A 19,377-nucleotide genomic window follows, 5' to 3' on the forward strand; every position below is an offset into this window, starting at 1 on the left:
ACAAGGGTTCCCACCGAACTGCCACTCGCTGGATGCTTTCTTTGTTTTTCACACCATTCTCTGTGAACTCTCAAGACTGTGCTGCATGAAAATCCCAAGAAATCAGCAGTTTCTGAGATACTCAAACCACCCCATCTGGCACCAACAATTATTCCATGGTCAAAGTAAATTAGATCACATTTCTTCCCAATTCTAATGTTCGGTATGAACAACAACTGAACCTCTTGACGATGTCTGCAGGCTTTTATTCATTGAGTTGCTGCCACATGATTGGCTGATTAGATATTTGCATTAACAAGCAGGGGTACCTAATAAAGTGGCCACTGAGTGTCGGCTGGGTTGCTTGAAAATATATTCCCCAAGTGACTCAACTGGGATCTAGCTCAGGTACTGGTGATTGTATAACATTCCTCAATCTCTGCTCTATCTTGTTCAGCTTTCATTCATTTACTCTTCAGGCTTCAGTACGTTAATTGTGACACATTTTGTTATTATTATTTCTTAGATGAGTAATTCCTGTTTAATTTCCTTTTTTGCTCCTAACTTTCAAGATCTGTAAATTTAAACTGACAGCCAGAGGAAAGAACTGTAAGCAATATTGATTTTACTCAATTAACTTGATGTGCAAATGTTGCCTTTTCCACCACAGTAAGCACTGTGTTGTTATGCACTTATCCTTCAAAACAAAGAAATTCCAGCATAAAATGACTCAGAGCTCGTGTGCGCATATAGTTTACATCTGATTGTACATTATTAACAGTAGCGTTTACTTTACTTATTCGGAAAAATGAGAACGTTCTGCCAGAGCCAGAGCAACACAAAATGCTGGAGCAACTCTTCGGGCCAGGCAGCATCTATGGAGAGGGCCAGACTGGAAAGCACAAATTGAGACCCGGGCATCAGAGTGTATTGAGGTGGCAGGACCCAGGTCAGAGAGCAAGGAGTGACCCAAGATTTGGCTGCTTGAAGCACCAGGCCAGATTGAAAAGCTTAGGGTGTTGGAGCCAGAAGCGATGGACGGGCTGGAGTTCAGTTTGCTGCTCCATGAGGTTTACTTGTCAGAGGTTGTGGCCTGCAACTAACGGGCTCCTGTATCGTCTGTGACTGGCTTCATGGCTGAGGACTTCAGTTCTGAATGCTATTTGCTTACTTCTATTGTTTGCACGAGATGTATTTTTTCTGCACATTGGGTCTATCGGACAGTCTTGTTTTTTTTTAAAAGGGGTTCTATCGGGTTTCTTTGTTTTGTGGCTGCTTGTAAGAAAATGAATTTCTCTTTATGCCAACGATTTATTACTTTTTCTATCAAATCCGTCCACTTCCTTACCCCCAAAGTTTTTACTTTTTGATCAATTCAGCCAGCTTTCTGGCTATAAACTCAATCTACACAAGAGTGAACTCTTTCCAATTAATAAAGAAGCACAAGCATTAGTATTTCATGACCTCCCTTTTAAAGTAGTTAATAGTCAATTTACTTACCTTGGTATTACAGTTACAAGGAATTTCAAGGATTTTTTTTTGTGAAAATTTTGCTAATCTTTTGAACTCTACTAAACAGAGCTTGTCACAATGGTTACCCTTATCTATGTCTCTGGTAGGTTGTGTTAATGTTATTTAAATGTATATCCTTCCTAAATTTTATACTTATTTCAATCTATTCCAGTTTTTATTTCTAAAGCTTTTTTTGTCTCCTTAGATTCTATTATTTTGTCCTATCTATGGAAGGGTAAATGTTTTAGTCTTGATAAAGCTTACCTCCAAAAATCTAAAAATAAAGGTGGCATGGCTCTACCTAACTTCCGTTTATACTATTAGGTAGCTAATATTCGCTGTCTTACTCTTTGGTCCTTTTTCATAACCAGTCTGATTGTCCTAAATGGGTGGCAATGGAGTTGAACACCACTAAGGATCTCTTTATTTCTGCACTTCTTGGATCTGCACTCCCTTGTCGCTGGCCTAGACTAATTGCTAATCCTCTTATTAGACATACTCTGAGAATTTGGACTCAGTTTAGAAAATTTAATGGTTTTCATGGTTTCTCTCTTTCTAGTCCTGTCTTGCATAATCATTTTTTCTTACTTTCTATGCAAGATTCAACATTTCATGATTGGTACAGAAAGGGCATTAGGCATTTTGAAGATCTTTTCATTGATAATAGTTTTGCAACTTTCCAACAACTTTCTGCAAAGTTCAATCTACCTAATGCTCACTTCTTTAGATACCTTCAAATTAGACATTTCATTAATCCTTTATTATCCAATTTTCCTGCGATGCCTGAGAAAAACATTGTGGACCTGTTTCTTTCTATATTGGGCAAAGGCTTAATATCTTTTATTCGTGATAAATTAGTGACCCTAAGGCGTGCCCCCTTTGATAAAATTAGAACAGCTTGGGAGCATGACTTAAATATTTCTTTATCTGATGCAGTTTGGGACTCAATTCTCAAGTCAGTTAATTCAACTTCTCTATGTGCTCCCCACTGTCTTTTACAGTTTAAGGTTGTACATAGGGCTCACATGTCCAAATCTAAATTGTCCCAATTTTACCCTAACATTAGTCCTGTTTGTGATAAGTGTAAAAGTGGCGAGTCTTCTCTTGTCCATATGTACTGGGTCTGCACTAGTCTAGAGAAATTTTGGAGAGAAGTTTTCTTAACTTTATCCCATATTCTTAATTGCCATTTAGAACCTAATCCTCTGATTGCTCTTTTTGGTACTTTGGGTGAGGCAGATATACATTTGAGTCCAACTAAACATCAAACATTATCTTCTGCTTCTCTTTTGGCTAGATGCTTAATTCTTCTTAGATGGAGAGATGTTGCCCCACCCACCCATGCTCAATGGCTTAATGATATTATGTCCTGTTTAGACCTTGAAAAAATTCACTACTCACTTCTCAACTCGTACATAAAGTTTCACAAGGTGTGGGGACCTTTTCTTGAATATTTTCATAACTCCTCTTTAGATTAAGTCTTTTTTTTTTTCAATGCCTTACTTACAGCTTTTTTTTCTTTCTTTGGTAGTAGGCATTATTATTCTTTGTTTTAATTTTCATTTACAGTTTTGGGGGTTTGAATGCTCCGATTAATATTTTCTACATCTTGCAATGGTTGGCCTGGAGTTCTTTTTCTGTGGGGGGGGGGGAGGATACTAACTTTATATGATTTTATTTTGGGTGCTCTTTCATCATTGTTTTGAACTATATTATTGTTATGTTTATTTTGCATGTATTAATCTTCATTTTGCTGTTGGGTTTTTACTGTAGAAATGCATAAAAAATCAATAAAAAAGAAAATGAATCTCAAGTTGTAAATAGCATTCATGCTTTGATAATAAATGTACTTTGAACTTTGAATAAATAGCATGTGCAAAATCTTGTGTTTAGGATTACAGTAGTGATGTAATACTATTCCATAAAGGTATATAAAGATTCTACCTATAAAACTGGGCTGGTTTAAAGTTATTACTAATTTTCCTAATATTCTGTTTTTCAATTTATCACAACAATTCAGAACTAATCTTCAATGCAATGTATATAAGTATAGTGCAGATTTACCAATAGTGCTGGATTGTCTGCTGATGCTAGTCATGTCAGAGTTCGAAAGCTGATGGAAGGAATCTGAAATGCTGCCAGTTTTGCTCCAGCACTGACATGAATTTTCATCCTTGTTTACACTTCTCCCGAAAGCATCGCCATTGCAATCTGACCCTCGCCTTGATCTCGCAGTCTCAGCAGCAGAAGAGTGTTGCCGGTCATAAATTCCACCAGGTTTCCTACAAAAGCCGTCACCCAAATCTCCGCTCAACATATCATCTTCCTCTTGTCCCTTACCCTTTGGTACGCCGTGTCGATCAGACATGAGGAGAGGTGTACTCCTTCGCCACCCAGAGACAAGACTGAGAAAACAAAGACCATTAAACATTTTGATTTATTCACAAAAATAGAAGATATGTTTATGAACATCTAATAGAACAAACTAGATATTCTAAAGTACCAGTATCATTTGTGAGCATGAAGCATCAAACTAATACAGAGAGATTTTGGGTCAGACATGGTGAGAAATGTAGACAGTTCCACACCAAATCCGAAGCCTCATCTATTCTCTGACCGAACTCTGCCACAATAGTTTATATGACGTTCAGTGGTGAAGGACTGGAATCTCCCCAAGCACTTAAAAGTAGCATCATGTGAATGCTGCATATCTGATGCTATGTGCCTGCAACACTGCTGTAAGCATATCATTTCACCTGTGTGTACATGGACTTGTGCAGTTGGCAATAAATCGGCTGGTATATGTGAAGGTAACAGTAAGGTAAGGTTCAATTTTTTCATAAAATCTAGATTTCTCTAATGCTTTTATTTAAAAGTTCTTTGTGCAATTTTATGGAATTCAGAATGTTTTCCTTTTAATATTGTGTTCGATTTTGAAAAGGTGTCAGAAAAATTAAAACAAGTTGACGTGCTGCAGAATAAAGGTATTATCAGCGGAAGGTGGGTAATTTTGATGGTGTTCGGCCTCATGGATACGGAAAAGGTAAACCAACAAATGTGTCGCTTCAGGTTCTTAGACCGTAAGATGTAGCAGCAGAATTAGGCCACCTGGCCCATTGAGTCTGTTCCGCCACTTTATCATGGCTGATCTATTTTCCACTCAGCCCCATCTCCTGCCTTCTCCCCATATCCCTTCATGCCCTGCCCAGTCAAGAATCTATCAACCTCGCACCTCAAATGCTTCCAGTGACCTGGCCTCCATAACCGTCTGTGACAATGAATTCCAAAGATTCACCAATCTCTGGCTAAAGAAATTCCTCTTAATCTCTGTTCTAAATGGAGTCCCCCTATTCTGAGGCTGTGTCCTCTGGTCCTAGATTCTCCCACCATAAGAAATATCCTCTGTACATATACTCCATCAAGACCTTTCAACATTTGATAGGTCTCAGTGAGATCCCACCTCGATCTTCTAAGTTGCAGCGAGGACGGGACAGAGCCTTCATTCACTGTTCATATAACTTCATTTCTTTCCTACTTTTCAATTGCCATGCTCTCTCAGTTCAGATCCATAACTCATTTAAAGTGGGGTTACAGCTAGACAGGGTCATAAGGAAAGCTTCTGCCACATTGGCCTTCATAAATCAAAGTGCATGAGTTAGGATGTTTTGTTGAAGTTCTTATGACATTGATGAAGTCTAATTTGGAGTATTGTGAACAGTTTTAGCTACCTATCTATAGGAAAGATAGAAATAAGATTGAAAGAGAACAGAGCAAATTTAAGTGGATGTTTCCAGAGCTCGAGGACTTGAGTTATAGGGAAAGGTTGAGCAGGTTAGGACTTCATCCCCTGGAGTGAGGAGAATGAAGGGAGATTTGATAGAGGTAGACAAAGTTATGAGGGGTCTAGATAGAGTAAATGCAAGCAGGCTTTGTCCATTGAGATTGTGTGAGACTAGAACTAAAAGTTATAGGTTAAGGGTGAAAGGTGAAATGTTGAAGGGGAGCTTCTTCATTCAGTGGGTGGTGAGAGTGTGGAACGAGTTGTCAGTGAAAGGGGTTTGATTTCAACATTTAAGAGAAATTTGGATAAATACATGCATGGAGGGCTCTGGTCCAAGTATGGGTCAATGGGACTCAGCAAAATAATAGTTCAGTAAGGATTAGATGGGCCAAAGGGCCAGTTTCTGTGCTATCATGCTCTATGACTCTATCAGCAGGGATAATATGTCACTGGCCCGGCCCTGCAGTTCCACTGACTTACTAAATGAAGGTTCCCCGGATGCACTCCGCTGAACCTGTCACCCTACAACTCTCAGTTATGGTCGTGGGCCAGACTGTGCAAATTTTTTTTTAACTTCCATATGGCTTTTAGTTTTATAATAAACTTTACAGCAGGTTACCACCACCTCACATCTATTCACTGGTTCAGTTAAAAGTTCAAAGTAAATTTATTATCAAACTACATTTAAGTTACTATATTCTACCCTGAGATTAATTTTCTTGCAAAGCTTTCACACGAAAAAAATAATACAACTGTACAAAGTACAAAGACCAACAAATAATTAATGTTCAAAAGAAGACAAACTGTGCAAATATAAAAAATATTACTGAGAACCTGAGTTGTAAAGAACCCTGGGAAGTGTTGATGTTTAAAGAATTCTCCAAACTCAGTTAATCAAATGTATTTTTGTTAGCCCTCCCATTGTCCAAAATATACTGCAGCTTTTCTAATTTTTTGGCTGCACCTAACCCACACTTATCTAGTGTCTCTCACTCCTTTTCCCACTGATTTGCTTTTCTTCTGTGTGTATCTATGTTATTTTGTTTTTCTCTATCGCTGTGGATAACTCCACCCACCTGCACTTCTACTTCAAAATCTTCCTTCTGTTTCCATCTGTGCACGGCTCCCACTGTCCTGGTGCAAGGAGCCACCCCTCTCCCACACCCTGCAACACTTTGATGCTCCAACTCCGATTTTTCACACAGTCTTTATTTCAACCTCTCTCTCAATGCTGGCTACACCTTCAGCTCCCTTTGTCCTATTACCTAGAATTCACTATAAAACCATCATTAAGGACCTGCATCACCCGAAACATGCCGTCTTCTCATTATTACCACCAGGGAGGATGTACAGAAGCCTGAAGACACGCACCCAACATTTTAGGAACAGCTTCTACCCTGCTGTCATCAGATTTCTGAATGGCCAATGAACTAAACCATGCACACACCTCACTATTTTCTCTCTCTTTTTGCAGTATAGTATTACAAATAAATGAGTATTTATAGTGGATTCCTGTTAATTGGGACACACTGAGATGCATTTTGGTCTAATTAAGTGGCCTTTCCAATTAGCTGAAGTTTCATGGAAATAGTTAAAAAGGTATAAAAAAAAGACAAGCTACCACTTAATTGAGTAACAAATTATGTAAGCAATACCTATCAAAAGTATTCAAACCCCGCCCCCGCCCCCGGAAGTTTCATGTTTTATTGTTTTACAATACTGAATCAAACGGATATAATTTGGCTTTTTTAACACTGATCAACAGAAAAAGACTCTTTCATGTCAAAGCGAAACTAGATTTCTACTAATTGTTCTAAATTAATTACAAATATAAAACACAAAATAATTGGTTACATAAGTATTCACCACCTTCAAATCAGTATTTAGTAGCTGCACCTTTGGCAGCAATTACAGCCTTGAGTCTGTGGATAGGTCTCTATCAGCTTTGCACATCTGGACATTGCAACTTTTCCCCATTCTTCTTTACAAAACTGCTCAAGTTCTGTCAGATTGCATGGGGATCATGAGTGAACAGCCTTCTCAATTCCAGCCACAAATTCTTAATTGTATTGAGGACATTAACTTTATTGTTTTTAAGCCATTCCTGTGTAACTTTGGATTTAAGAATGGGGTCACTGTCTTGCTGGAAAACAAATCTCCAAGGTCGCAGTCCTCTTGCAGACTACATCAGGTTTTCCTCCAGGATTTCCCTGTATTTTCCTGCATTCATTTTACCCTCTACCTTCACAATCCTTCCAAGGCCTACTATTCCATTTATGGTGGTTATTAAAGGGATACAAATATTGAGTTAGTCAAGTTTGAGGTGAAAAGGGTGTTAGAATAACAAAGCAAGGCTGGTTACTATGAACAAATAGTACTAGGAATAAACAGCAGGAAACACCTACAGTATTGTGGAAAAGTCTTAGGCACATGTATTTGTCAACGTGGAGCAGAGGGTGAGTTTATAAATTTGGTGGGAACAAAGGATGTTGGGAATGGCGAGGGTGGAGCACCACGGGAGAGTTGTGGGACAGAAGGTGGAGAAGGAATGCCAAGGGCATGGGTGGTGAAAGAATAGACACACCTAGCCCTGAGACACCAGGCAAGGTCATTTGATGGTTAATGAATGTGTGTCTGGTGCTTCCTACTCCCTCACTTCTTCCAAACCATAATTCCCTCCCTGCCTCCTTCTCACTCTCAGTCCACAATTGAGACCCACATCAGAATCACGTTTATCATTACTCACATATGTCATGAATTCTGTTTTCTTTTCAAGGTCACAACAATTTACAAGGGAAAATCAATCTTCATGCAACCAGGAACAGTTGTATGTAAATAATAAGGAGCTTCAGTTTCCAGTGGGTTATGTGGGCAGCTCACCTTGAACCAGAAGCTTCAGTGGTGAGCTGATTGCTCGCGCCCAGTGATGAACACAATTAAGTAATAAAATGCTCTAGCATTTACCCGTGCCAAGTTTGTCTTTATTGAGGACAAACATAATTTGGTGTCAGAACTGAACACAGAGCATAAATGAATACCCTGTGCAACTGAGAAAAAGACTGCATGAATACAGAAAGGATGGCCGGGTAGAATGACGGTCCAATGCGTATTCAGGATTATTGGGCATCTAGAGCTGAACTGTCAATAGTGTAAGATATGGTCTTCAAAAGGAACAGGTTTATGTTTCCAGTGTCACTAAGCAAGGAAACGCTCCACAAGGTACATGAAGTGAATCTTGGTGAGGAAAAATGTAAACGTAGAGCTCATGAACTGGCCAAGAATGAAGCAAGACATCAGCCAGACCATTGCTTCATGTGAAATGTCCTACCTACAGACCAAAAGCAGCAAGCAGAACCTCTCACACCATGCCTTGTCCCAAACAGGCCATACTTCTTAGTTAGAGTGGATTTGTTAAATTGTTGTAAAGGACTACTTTTCCAGTTACCCAGAGTTTGAAACACTGCAATCAGCACCCAGCACACCAATCATCAACTTCCTGAAAGCTGTGTTTGTGAGGCATGGAGTCCCATGGGAAATGGTATCAGGCATTGGTCCACAATTATTGAGCTGCAAATTTGAGTCCTTTGCCAATGGTTGGGAGCTTTGACATATAACTTCAAGCCCACATTGAATAAAATCTAATGGTCTAGTCAAGAGTTCGGACAAGGTAGCAAAAAGCCTCATGAAGAAGGCGTTAAGATGGATGAGAGGATTTCCACAAAAGTCCAATGATTTACCACTGCAGAATGGCCTTTCACCAGCCCAAATGCTGATGGGTCAACATATACGCACTAACCTAATGCATGAAAAAACCTGTTGACACCTATACAAGGTCAAATTGGCTAAAGTGAAAAGGAAAGGAAAACAGAAACAATATCATGACAGGACTGTGAAAGGCCTATCAGTCCTGAAGCCTGGAGATCAAGTGCGAAACCAAGATTACAATTCTGGTACATTGTCCATGCGAGAGTATGTGCAAGAGGAAGTTGCTCCACATTCCTACAAATCCAACTGGAGCAAGGAACACCTCTGAGAAGGGAATGTGTGGATCCGTAAACATAATCCCCAACTCAAAGCAGTGACATGTCACCTGTCAATACACCAAAGGGGCCAGCAATTATAAAAAATGAATTTGTTGATCAGAGTTCTCAGAAAGACACAAATATTCACATACCAAATGCAAACAATACTCCTGTAGAAACAAATAGCAGACCAAAAAGGATAACTAAACCATCTCAGAGACTGACTGAAAGGAGATGAGTGGAAAAGGGACTGGCTACAGTATGTGGATATTTTTATTGGAAAGGATTATTGTTCCTTGCAGGTTTATGAGGACATAGTATTGTTTTTGTTCTCTTTAAAGGGGAAAGATGTGTATATAATAAAGAACTTCAGTTCCCCGTGGGCAATGCAGATGGCTTGCCTGGAACCAAAAGCTTTGATAGTGGTATTGTCGCATGTGCTCAGTGTAGAACACAATTGAGTAGTAAAATGTCCTTGTGTTTACCTACGCTGCGTTTGTCTTTATTAAGACCAAACTTAAGTTTGAGTAAACATTAAAACATTTCCTGAAAGGTAGTATTTTGAAAGTCTGATGCTCACTACAGCACTTTACATTTTGTAATTTTGCCATATATACTCAATAGGCTGAGATTTTTTTTACAGAACAATTAGAACAACTTTCCCTGTTCATCTCCAAACACCCTGGAGAATTTCTGTGTTGTTGCTGTCTGTGTGATACAGAGTGTTCAGGATTTAAACCAGGCAGTGTAAGTTTGAGATCAGAGGTTTTCCTTCTAGTTGAGTTGCCAACCACAGCTGACGAGCCCTGTCTGCCCCAGTAACCCACCTTTGCTCCTTCTCTTTTCAGTAGAAGCCGTTCCGCTGGGCTTAGTAGCTAAGCCACACGTGAGGGCCAGGAGCTGGGCTTGGTTGTCAGAGGCTATTTGAGATGCAAGTCATTGGGAGCATTTAATAGGTAGCAGGAGCTTATCTTGTAAAATTATTGTAATATTCCAATGACTTTTCGGGTCAGGTACAATTACTATGTTTAAGAGTCATTTAGACAGACACTCAAAAAGACCACTAGGATCCTGATGCAGATCAGTGGGATGGGTGCAGGCCATGCGCCAATGAGCTTGTTTCTGTGCTGAATGTCTCTGACTCGATAAACACAAACTGCACTCCAAATCCCCCCAATCTGCATACACAGGAAACAACCTTTAACAGAACTTTGTCATCAAAATCCTTCTGTGCTAATCACCTGCTTCTTTACATGTTTGGAAACCATTTGCATTGGACAAGTGAATAACATTTGATGGGATCACTGTAGAACGCAAGGCCATGAGCAAGTTGATAAAATGGAGTCATGGTCTTTTAACCAAAATATAGCCAGTGACAAATAGCTCTTATTCACCTGGAACTTTCTAAAAGTATAAACACCCAAATCCTGTAATCCACTAGTTTGTCTAACAATATCAGTAATCCCAGAACACGTTTGCCACATTTGACACTAGACCCAGGTAAAATATTATAAAGTTGCATAATGGCATGGCATAGTGGTGTAGTGGTTAACATGTTTTATAGTTCCGGTGACCCAGGTTCAATTCCTGCAGCTATCTGTAAGGAGTTTGTACATTCTCCCTGTGATCGTATGGGTTTCTTCCAAGTGCCCTGGTTTCCTCCCACAGTCCAAAGATGTACCAGTTGGTAGGTTAATTGTTCATTTTAAATTGTTCTACGATAGGCTATGGTTAAATCGTGAATTACTGGGCAGTGTGGCTCTGAGATCGGAAGGGCCTGTACCGTGCTGTATCTCAATGACTAGATCAATAATGTAAGCCCCTTTGGCAGATGTAAAACTCACTGGACAGGTTAGCCAGGGCACTTCACTAACCAGCAGCAGCAAGTTCTGCTGGGGGAGGGCAACCTCAGCCAGATCATTTGGGGAAGGGCAATTTCAGTGACATTTGCAGGAAGGAAATATATAATTTTCTGTCAGATTTCCAGCAACTATGCTTCTCCTCACATTCAGTGACAACTACAATGATTACAAGAAGAAACTAAAGCTTTTTAATAATTACAGCATAGGGGAGTATATAGCAGTGTGTAATTTAGCTATTACAGCAGGGAAACAGCCCACTTGGCCCAAGAAATCTCTGCTATCCACAGTGCCCACCAAGCTAGCCCTAATTTCCTGTGTTAGGACCATGTTCCGCTAAGCTCCATGTACCAACCTGTGCTTCTTAAATAGAAAAGTACAGCACAGAAACAGGCTCTTTGGCCCATCTGGTTCCTGCTGAACCATTCAAACTGCCTTCTTCCATCAACCTACACCAGGACCATAGCCTTCCATACCCTTACCATCTATATACCTATCCAAACTTCTCTTACACGTTGAAATAAACTCGCATGCATCATTTTTGCTGGCAGCTCGTTCTATGCCCTCACAACTTTCTGAGTGAACAAGTTTCCCCTCATGTTCTGTTTGAACTTCTCACCTTTCACCCTTAGCCCATGACCTTTAGTTGTAGTCTCACCCAACCTCAGTGGAAAAAGCCTGCTTACACTTACTCTATCCACCTCTATCAAATCTCCTCTCAATCTTTCCTTATAACTCAGTCTTCTAAACCCAACAACAATCTTGTAAATTTTCTTTGTACTCTTTCAACCTTGTTTACGTATTTCTTGTAGGTAGTTGACCAAAGCTGCACAATGTACTCTAAATTAAGTCTCACCAATGTCTTACATGACTTCAAAATAACATCCCATCTCCTGTATTCAATACTTTGATTTACGAAGACCGATGTGCCAAAAGCTTTCTTTACAACCCTATCTACCTGTAACACCACTTTCAATGAATTATGGTCCTGTATTCCCAGATCCCTTTGCTCTACCACACTCCTTAGTGCCCTACCATTCACTGTGTACGACCTACCCTGATTGGCCCTACCAAAGTGCTAAACTTTGCACTTGTCTGCATTAAATTCCATCTGTCACGTTTCAGCCCATTTTTCCAGCTGGTCCAAATCCCACTGTAAGCTTTGATAGTCTTCCTGGCTGTCCACTACACCCATAATCTTGGTGTCATCCACAAATTTGCTGATCCAGTTAACCACAAAATCATCCAATTCATTGACATAGATGACAAACAACAAAGGACCCAGCACCAAACCCTGCAGCACTCCACTGAACACTAGTCACAAGCCTCCAGTCAGAGAGACAAGCTTCTACTACCACTCTCTGGCTTCTCCCTCGAAGTCAAATGTCTAGTCCAATTTACTACCTCATCTTGAATGCCAAGTGACTGAACCTTCTTCACCAACTTCCCATGCAAGACTCCATCAAAATCCATGCAGATAACATCCACTGCCTTGCCTTCATCAACTGTCCTGATAATTTCTTCAAAAGACTCTACAAGATTGGTTAGACACGCATGAAGCCATGCTGACTATCCTTAATCAGTCCATATCTATCTAAAAGCTTATATACCTGGTCCCTTGGAATACCCACCGATAACTATTGGAATACTATTGTACTCAAACACTTCCTCTGGCAGCTCATTCCATATACTCACCTCCTTCTGCTTGAAAATGTTGCTCCTCAGGTCCCTTTTAAATCTTTCCCCTCTTACCCTAAGCCTATACATCCTAGTTCTGGTTTCCCCCACTCTGGAGAAAAGACTATCACCATCATCTACACCTCTCATAAATGTAAGTATTTCTATAAGCTCGCTCCTCATTCTCATATATTCCAAAGAATAAAGACCCTCCCTATAACTCACACCCTGCAGTCCTGGCAACACAGTTGTGCATCTTTCCTGCCCCTGTTCCTCACCCTGAATGGGGTAATTGATCAAAAATGCATTGAAGCGGGCAAACAACTTGGTCTTCCAGTGAACTTGGTACGGTCAGAACAAGTTAGTAAGTGCTTAACTAAATGCATGTTTAATTATAAATATACAATTACATACATATATAATTAATTTACAATAAACAATTATTTATATTTGATATAACAAATACAAAACTGTGTGTGTGTAACATCCACAGACATACATTAATACAGCTTGACGAGTAAGTCAGTCTTCTCCAGTTACTGGAGGCCTTGCGGAGCCGCAACCCAAACACCAGCCCCCCTCACCACCCACGCACATCCACTGGCCTGAACTGCTGTCCCCGTACCGCCCCACCTGCCCAGGGCTCCCACCTCCGACCACTCCACCTGTTACTCTCCCAGCCTCATCCGTCCCACATCCCGTCACACCTGTCCACCATGTCCTGCATCGCCACGCTTGCCCAGGGCTCCGGTACCGCACCACCGCCACTGACCACCCCACCTGTTCCCCTCCCCAGCCTCACCTGCCCCACATCGCCATACTTGCCCAGGGATCCCGCACTGACCACCCCACCTGTTCCCCTCCCCAGCCTCACCTGCCCCACATCGCCATACTTGCCCAGGGATCCCGCACTGACCACCCCACCTGTTCCCCTCCCCAGCCTCACCTGCCCCACATCGCCATACTTGCCCAGGGATCCCGCACTGACCACCCCACCTGTTCCCCTCCCCAGCCTCACCTGCCCCACATCGCCATACTTGCCCAGGGATCCCGCACTGACCACCCCACCTGTTCCCCTCCCCAGCCTCACCTGCCGGCCTGTTCGGCAGCCGAGCGCGATGCAGGGAAGTTCCTCGGTGCCGAGAACTTTTCAGGCTGAGAGACGGAGCATGGGGGCAGACCCTGAAGCAACTGGACGGTGTCAGAGTCTGGAAGGAATCGCCTCCGCCTCACCACGGCCACTTTCACCGGACTCTTACCTACTCGGAGCGGCGAAACTCCGGAATGTGCCCGCAAACCCCGATCACACGGAACACCCGCCCTTCCCTGATGTCACATCCACGACAGCTCCTTCCGTACATATTGTTCCCACACACACCTCTTCCCGTCTACTGCTGTCACCACAGTGTCCTACACAGAACACTTCCCACAGCCAGCTGTTCCTACACTCAGTGTTCCTGTCCACAGCTCTTCCCACAGTGTTCCTGTCCACAGCTCTTCCCACAGTGTTCCTACCCACAGCTCTTCCCACAGTGTTCCTGTCCACAGCTCTTCCCACAGTTCCTGTCCACAGCTCTTCCCACAGTGTTCCTGTCCACAGCTCTTCCCACAGTGTTCCTACCCACAGCTCTTCCCACAGTGTTCCTACCCACAGCTCTTCCCACAGTGTTCCTACCCACAGCTCTTCCCACAGTGTTCCTGTCCACAGCTCTTCCCACAGTGTTCCTACCCACAGCTCTTCCCACAGTGTTCCTGTCCACAGCTCTTCCCACAGTTCCTGTCCACAGCTCTTCCCACAGTGTTCCTGTCCACAGCTCTTCCCACAGTGTTCCTCTCCACAGCTCTTCCCACAGTGTTCCTGTCCACAGCTCTTCCCACAGTGTTCCTACCCACAGCTCTTCCCACAGTGTTCCTGTCCACAGCTCTTCCCACAGTGTTCCTGTCCACAGCTCTTCCCACAGTTCCTCTCCACAGCTCTTCCTACAGTGTTCCTACCCACAGCTCTTCCCAGTGTTCCTGTCCACAGCTCTTCCCACAGTGTTCCTGTCCACAGCTCTTCCCACAGTGTTCCTGTCCACAGCTCTTCCCACAGTTCCTCTCCACAGCTCTTCCTACAGTGTTCCTACCCACAGCTCTTCCCAGTGTTCCTGTCCACAGCTCTTCCCACGGTGTTCCTACCCACAGCTCTTCCCAGTGTTCCTGTCCACAGCTCTTCCCACAGTGTTCCTCTCCACAGCTCTTCCCACAGTGTTCCTGTCCACAGCTCTTCCCACAGTGTTCCTACCCACAGCTCTTCCCACAGTGTTCCTGTCCACAGCTCTTCCCACAGTGTTCCTCTCCACAGCTCTTCCCACAGTGTTCCTACCCACAGCTCTTCCCAGTGTTCCTGTCCACAGCTCTTCCCAGTGTTCCTACCCACAGCTCTTCCCACAGTGTTCCTGTCCACAGCTCTTCCCACAGTGTTCCTGTCCACAGCTCTTCCCACAGTGTTCCTACCCACAGCTCTTCCCACAGTGTTCCTACCCACAGCTCTTCCCACAGTGTTCCTGTCCACAGCTCTTCCCACAGTGTTCCTGTCCACAGCTCTTCCCACAGTGTTCCTACCCACAGCTCTTCCCACAGTGTTCCTGTCCACAGCTCTTCCCACAGTGTTCCTACCCACAGCTCTTCCCACAGTGTTCCTGTCCACAGCTCTTCCCACAGTGTTCCTGTCCACAGCTCTTCCCACAGTGTTCCTACCCACAGCTCTTCCCACAGTGTTCCTACCCACAGCTCTTCCCACAGTTGCTACCCACAGCTCTTCCCACAGTGTTCCTACCCACAGCTCTTCCCACAGTGTTCCTGTCCACAGCTCTTCCCACAGTGTTCCTACCCACAGCTCTTCCCACAGTGTTCCTGTCCACAGCTCTTCCCACAGTTCCTGTCCACAGCTCTTCCCACAGTGTTCCTGTCCACAGCTCTTCCCACAGTGTTCCTGTCCACAGCTCTTCCCAGTGTTCCTGTCCACAGCTCTTCCCACAGTGTTCCTGTCCACAGCTCTTCCCACAGTTCCTCTCCACAGCTCTTCCTACAGTGTTCCTACCCACAGCTCTTCCCAGTGTTCCTGTCCACAGCTCTTCCCACAGTGTTCCTGTCCACAGCTCTTCCCACAGTGTTCCTGTCCACAGCTCTTCCCACAGTTCCTCTCCACAGCTCTTCCTACAGTGTTCCTACCCACAGCTCTTCCCAGTGTTCCTGTCCACAGCTCTTCCCAGTGTTCCTGTCCACAGCTCTTCCCACAGTGTTCCTCTCCACAGCTCTTCCCACAGTGTTCCTACCCACAGCTCTTCCCAGTGTTCCTGTCCACAGCTCTTCCCACAGTGTTCCTGTCCACAGCTCTTCCCACAGTGTTCCTACCCACAGCTCTTCCCACAGTGTTCCTACCCACAGCTCTTCCCACAGTGTTCCTACCCACAGCTCTTCCCACAGTGTTCCTGTCCACAGCTCTTCCCACAGTGTTCCTACCCACAGCTCTTCCCACAGTGTTCCTGTCCACAGCTCTTCCCACAGTGTTCCTGTCCACAGCTCTTCCCACAGTGTTCCTACCCACAGCTCTTCCCACAGTGTTCCTACCCACAGCTCTTCCCAGTGTTCCTGTCCACAGCTCTTCCCACAGTGTTCCTGTCCACAGCTCTTCCCACAGTGTTCCTACCCACAGCTCTTCCCAGTGTTCCTACCCACAGCTCTTCCCACAGTGTTCCTGTCCACAGCTCTTCCCACAGTGTTCCTACCCACAGCTCTTCCCACAGTGTTCCTGTCCACAGCTCTTCCCACAGTGTTCCTACCCACAGCTCCTACCCACAGTGTTCCTACCCACAGCTCTTCCCACAGTTCCTACCCACAGCTCTTCCCACAGTTCCTACCCACAGCTCTTCCCACAGTGTTCCTGTCCACAGCTCTTCCCACAGTGTTCCTACCCACAGCTCCTACCCACAGTGTTCCTACCCACAGCTCTTCCCACAGTTCCTACCCACAGCTCTTCCCACAGTGTTCCTGTCCACAGCTCTTCCCACAGTGTTCCTACCCACAGCTCTTCCCACAGTGTTCCTGTCCACAGCTCTTCCCACAGTGTTCCTGTCCACAGCTCTTCCCACAGTGTTCCTACCCACAGCTCTTCCCACAGTGTTCCTACCCACAGCTCTTCCCAGTGTTCCTGTCCACAGCTCTTCCCACAGTGTTCCTACCCACAGCTCTTCCCAGTGTTCCTACCCACAGCTCTTCCCACAGTGTTCCTGTCCACAGCTCTTCCCACAGTGTTCCTACCCACAGCTCTTCCCACAGTGTTCCTGTCCACAGCTCTTCCCACAGTGTTCCTGTCCACAGCTCCTACCCACAGTGTTCCTACCCACAGCTCTTCCCACAGTTGCTACCCACAGCTCTTCCCACAGTGTTCCTACCCACAGCTCTTCCCACAGTGTTCCTGTCCACAGCTCTTCCCACAGTGTTCCTACCCACAGCTCTTCCCACAGTGTTCCTGTCCACAGCTCTTCCCACAGTTCCTGTCCACAGCTCTTCCCACAGTGTTCCTGTCCACAGCTCTTCCCACAGTGTTCCTACCCACAGCTCTTCCCACAGTGTTCCTGTCCACAGCTCTTCCCACAGTGTTCCTACCCACAGCTCTTCCCACAGTGTTCCCGTCTACAGCTCTTTCTACAGTGTTCCTGTCGACAGCTCATTCTACAGTGTTCCCGTCTACAGCTCTTCCTACAGTGTTCCTGTCTACAGCTCATTCTACAGTGTTCCCGTCTACAGCTCATTCTACAGTGTTCCTGTCTACAGCTCTTTCTACAGTGTTCCTGTCGACAGCTCATTCTACAGTGTTCCTATTGTTTTGTACCAGAAGCAATAGATCGCACATACTTTACTTTATTGTCACCAAACAATTGATACTAGAGCGTACAATCATCACAGTGATATTTGTTTCTGCGCTTCGTGCTCCCTGAAGTACAAATCGAAGTAAATATAATAAAAATTTAAATTATAAATCATAATTAGACAATAGAAAAGGGGAAGTAAGGTAGTGCAAGTCAGGTCTGGATATTTGGAAGGTACGGCCCAGATCCGGGTCAGGATCCATTCAGCAGTCTTGTCACAGTTGGAAAGAAGCTGTTCCCAAATCTGGCCGTACGAGTCTTCAAGCTCCTGAACCTTCTCCCGGAGGGAAGAGGGACAAAAAGTGTGTTGGCAGGGTGGGTCTTGTCCTTGATTATCCTGGCAGCACTGCTCCGACAGCAACGTGAGTCAGGTTTTGATGTTAAAACCATTATCTTTATTAGTAACTACTCCAAATATAGAAAATTAAATGAAATAAACAGATGTTAACAGTGTTATGCATGTGTGGCTCCCAAACAATCACGCTTATGAACAGTTCTTAAAGTCTTAAGATGGCAAACTAGGAAGATCCAGTAATCCAGTAATAAATGAAGGGAAAGATTTGTAAATCCACTTTAAAATGTAGACAGGAGGCAATTACAAAGAATTCCACAGACTCCACGCTGGGTAAACAAAGTAACAGTTGCCAAAGATCTTTACCGTCGAGTCGTTCCGAAAATCCATGTAGAATCATCCCAAGGTGACAGTCACGGAATATACCTTCGCACAAGTGGTTACCACATAGCACACCGAATCCAGGTAAGGGTTAAGGAAAGTGGTGGCCACAGGATACTCCAACAAAATCCACATACGGATCATCCGAAGTGACTGTCACTCATCCAATGCACCATATGCCGTCAATCAACCCAATCTTGGGCATGGGAACGTATTGGACTTCATTCATATCATAGCACACTACTGCCAGCAGCTTTTAGTCCAAACTTCCACTCTCTCCCTCTCCTTCTACTGAAGGTCCCAGTAGTCTGTCACAGCTTGTTATACTGATATAACAATGTACTGATATATAGTGCCTCCTCATTCAGGTGTTTTTAAAGTGACACCCACAGAACAAAACGTGGTCATGTAACACTGTCTACAGCTCTTTCTACAGTGTTCCTGTCCACAACTCTTCCTACAGTGTTCTTGTCTACAGCTCTCCTCACACACTGTTCCTACACACATCTCTTCCAATATCCAGCTCTTTCCACATCCAGCTGTTCCTGCCTACAGCTACACTGGATTGGTTTTGGTCTCATTAGCAACCTTTTGGTTACTTAGTCCATTCTGTCTTGCACTTCTACCAGCGAGTTATGCTTTCATGATGATGCACCATCAATAACTGTAGGAGACTGGAAGTGAACGATAGGCTTTTATTAACAGTAAAAGGGAGCACGATATCTCGAAGACTGTGGGAGGAGCAGTGCCCCAATCGCCTTTATACAGGGGTCTGTGGGAGGAGCCACAGGAGCAGTCAGCAGAGGAGCGTGTCCAGACAGGTATACATAGTTTACCACACATGAATTCACCATTCCCTCAAGATAGAAAGTAAAGACCAGAAATAAATACTTTAAAATTATATATTGGCAGTAAGTGGGTACTTGTATGTTCCAAGCCTCTGTGCTTGTACTGGCTTCGT

General features: G+C 43.9%; 1 protein-coding gene across 2 annotated transcripts in view; it reads right to left on the reverse strand.

Moving 5' to 3' along the window:
• ccdc125 (coiled-coil domain containing 125) overlaps positions 1-14,234 on the reverse strand; it is a 51,650-nt gene extending 37,416 nt beyond the window's left edge. Inside the window, exons 1-2 of one of the 2 annotated variants that reach the window (XM_059969405.1) lie at positions 14,090-14,234; positions 3,556-3,896 (exon numbers count right to left, since the gene is read on the reverse strand). In XM_059969405.1, coding sequence (XP_059825388.1) covers positions 3,556-3,859 — 304 coding nt within the window. In that variant the 5' untranslated portion in view covers positions 3,860-3,896; positions 14,090-14,234. Of the gene's footprint in view, positions 1-3,555; positions 3,897-13,920 lie in introns of both variants that reach the window. The other variant, XM_059969404.1, reaches the window with a different exon arrangement.
• Positions 14,235-19,377: the final 5,143 nt, after the last annotated feature.

The sequence above is a fragment of the Hypanus sabinus genome, chromosome 5 (genome assembly GCF_030144855.1).
Source record: "Hypanus sabinus isolate sHypSab1 chromosome 5, sHypSab1.hap1, whole genome shotgun sequence".
Classification (NCBI taxonomy): Eukaryota; Metazoa; Chordata; class Chondrichthyes; order Myliobatiformes; family Dasyatidae; genus Hypanus; species Hypanus sabinus.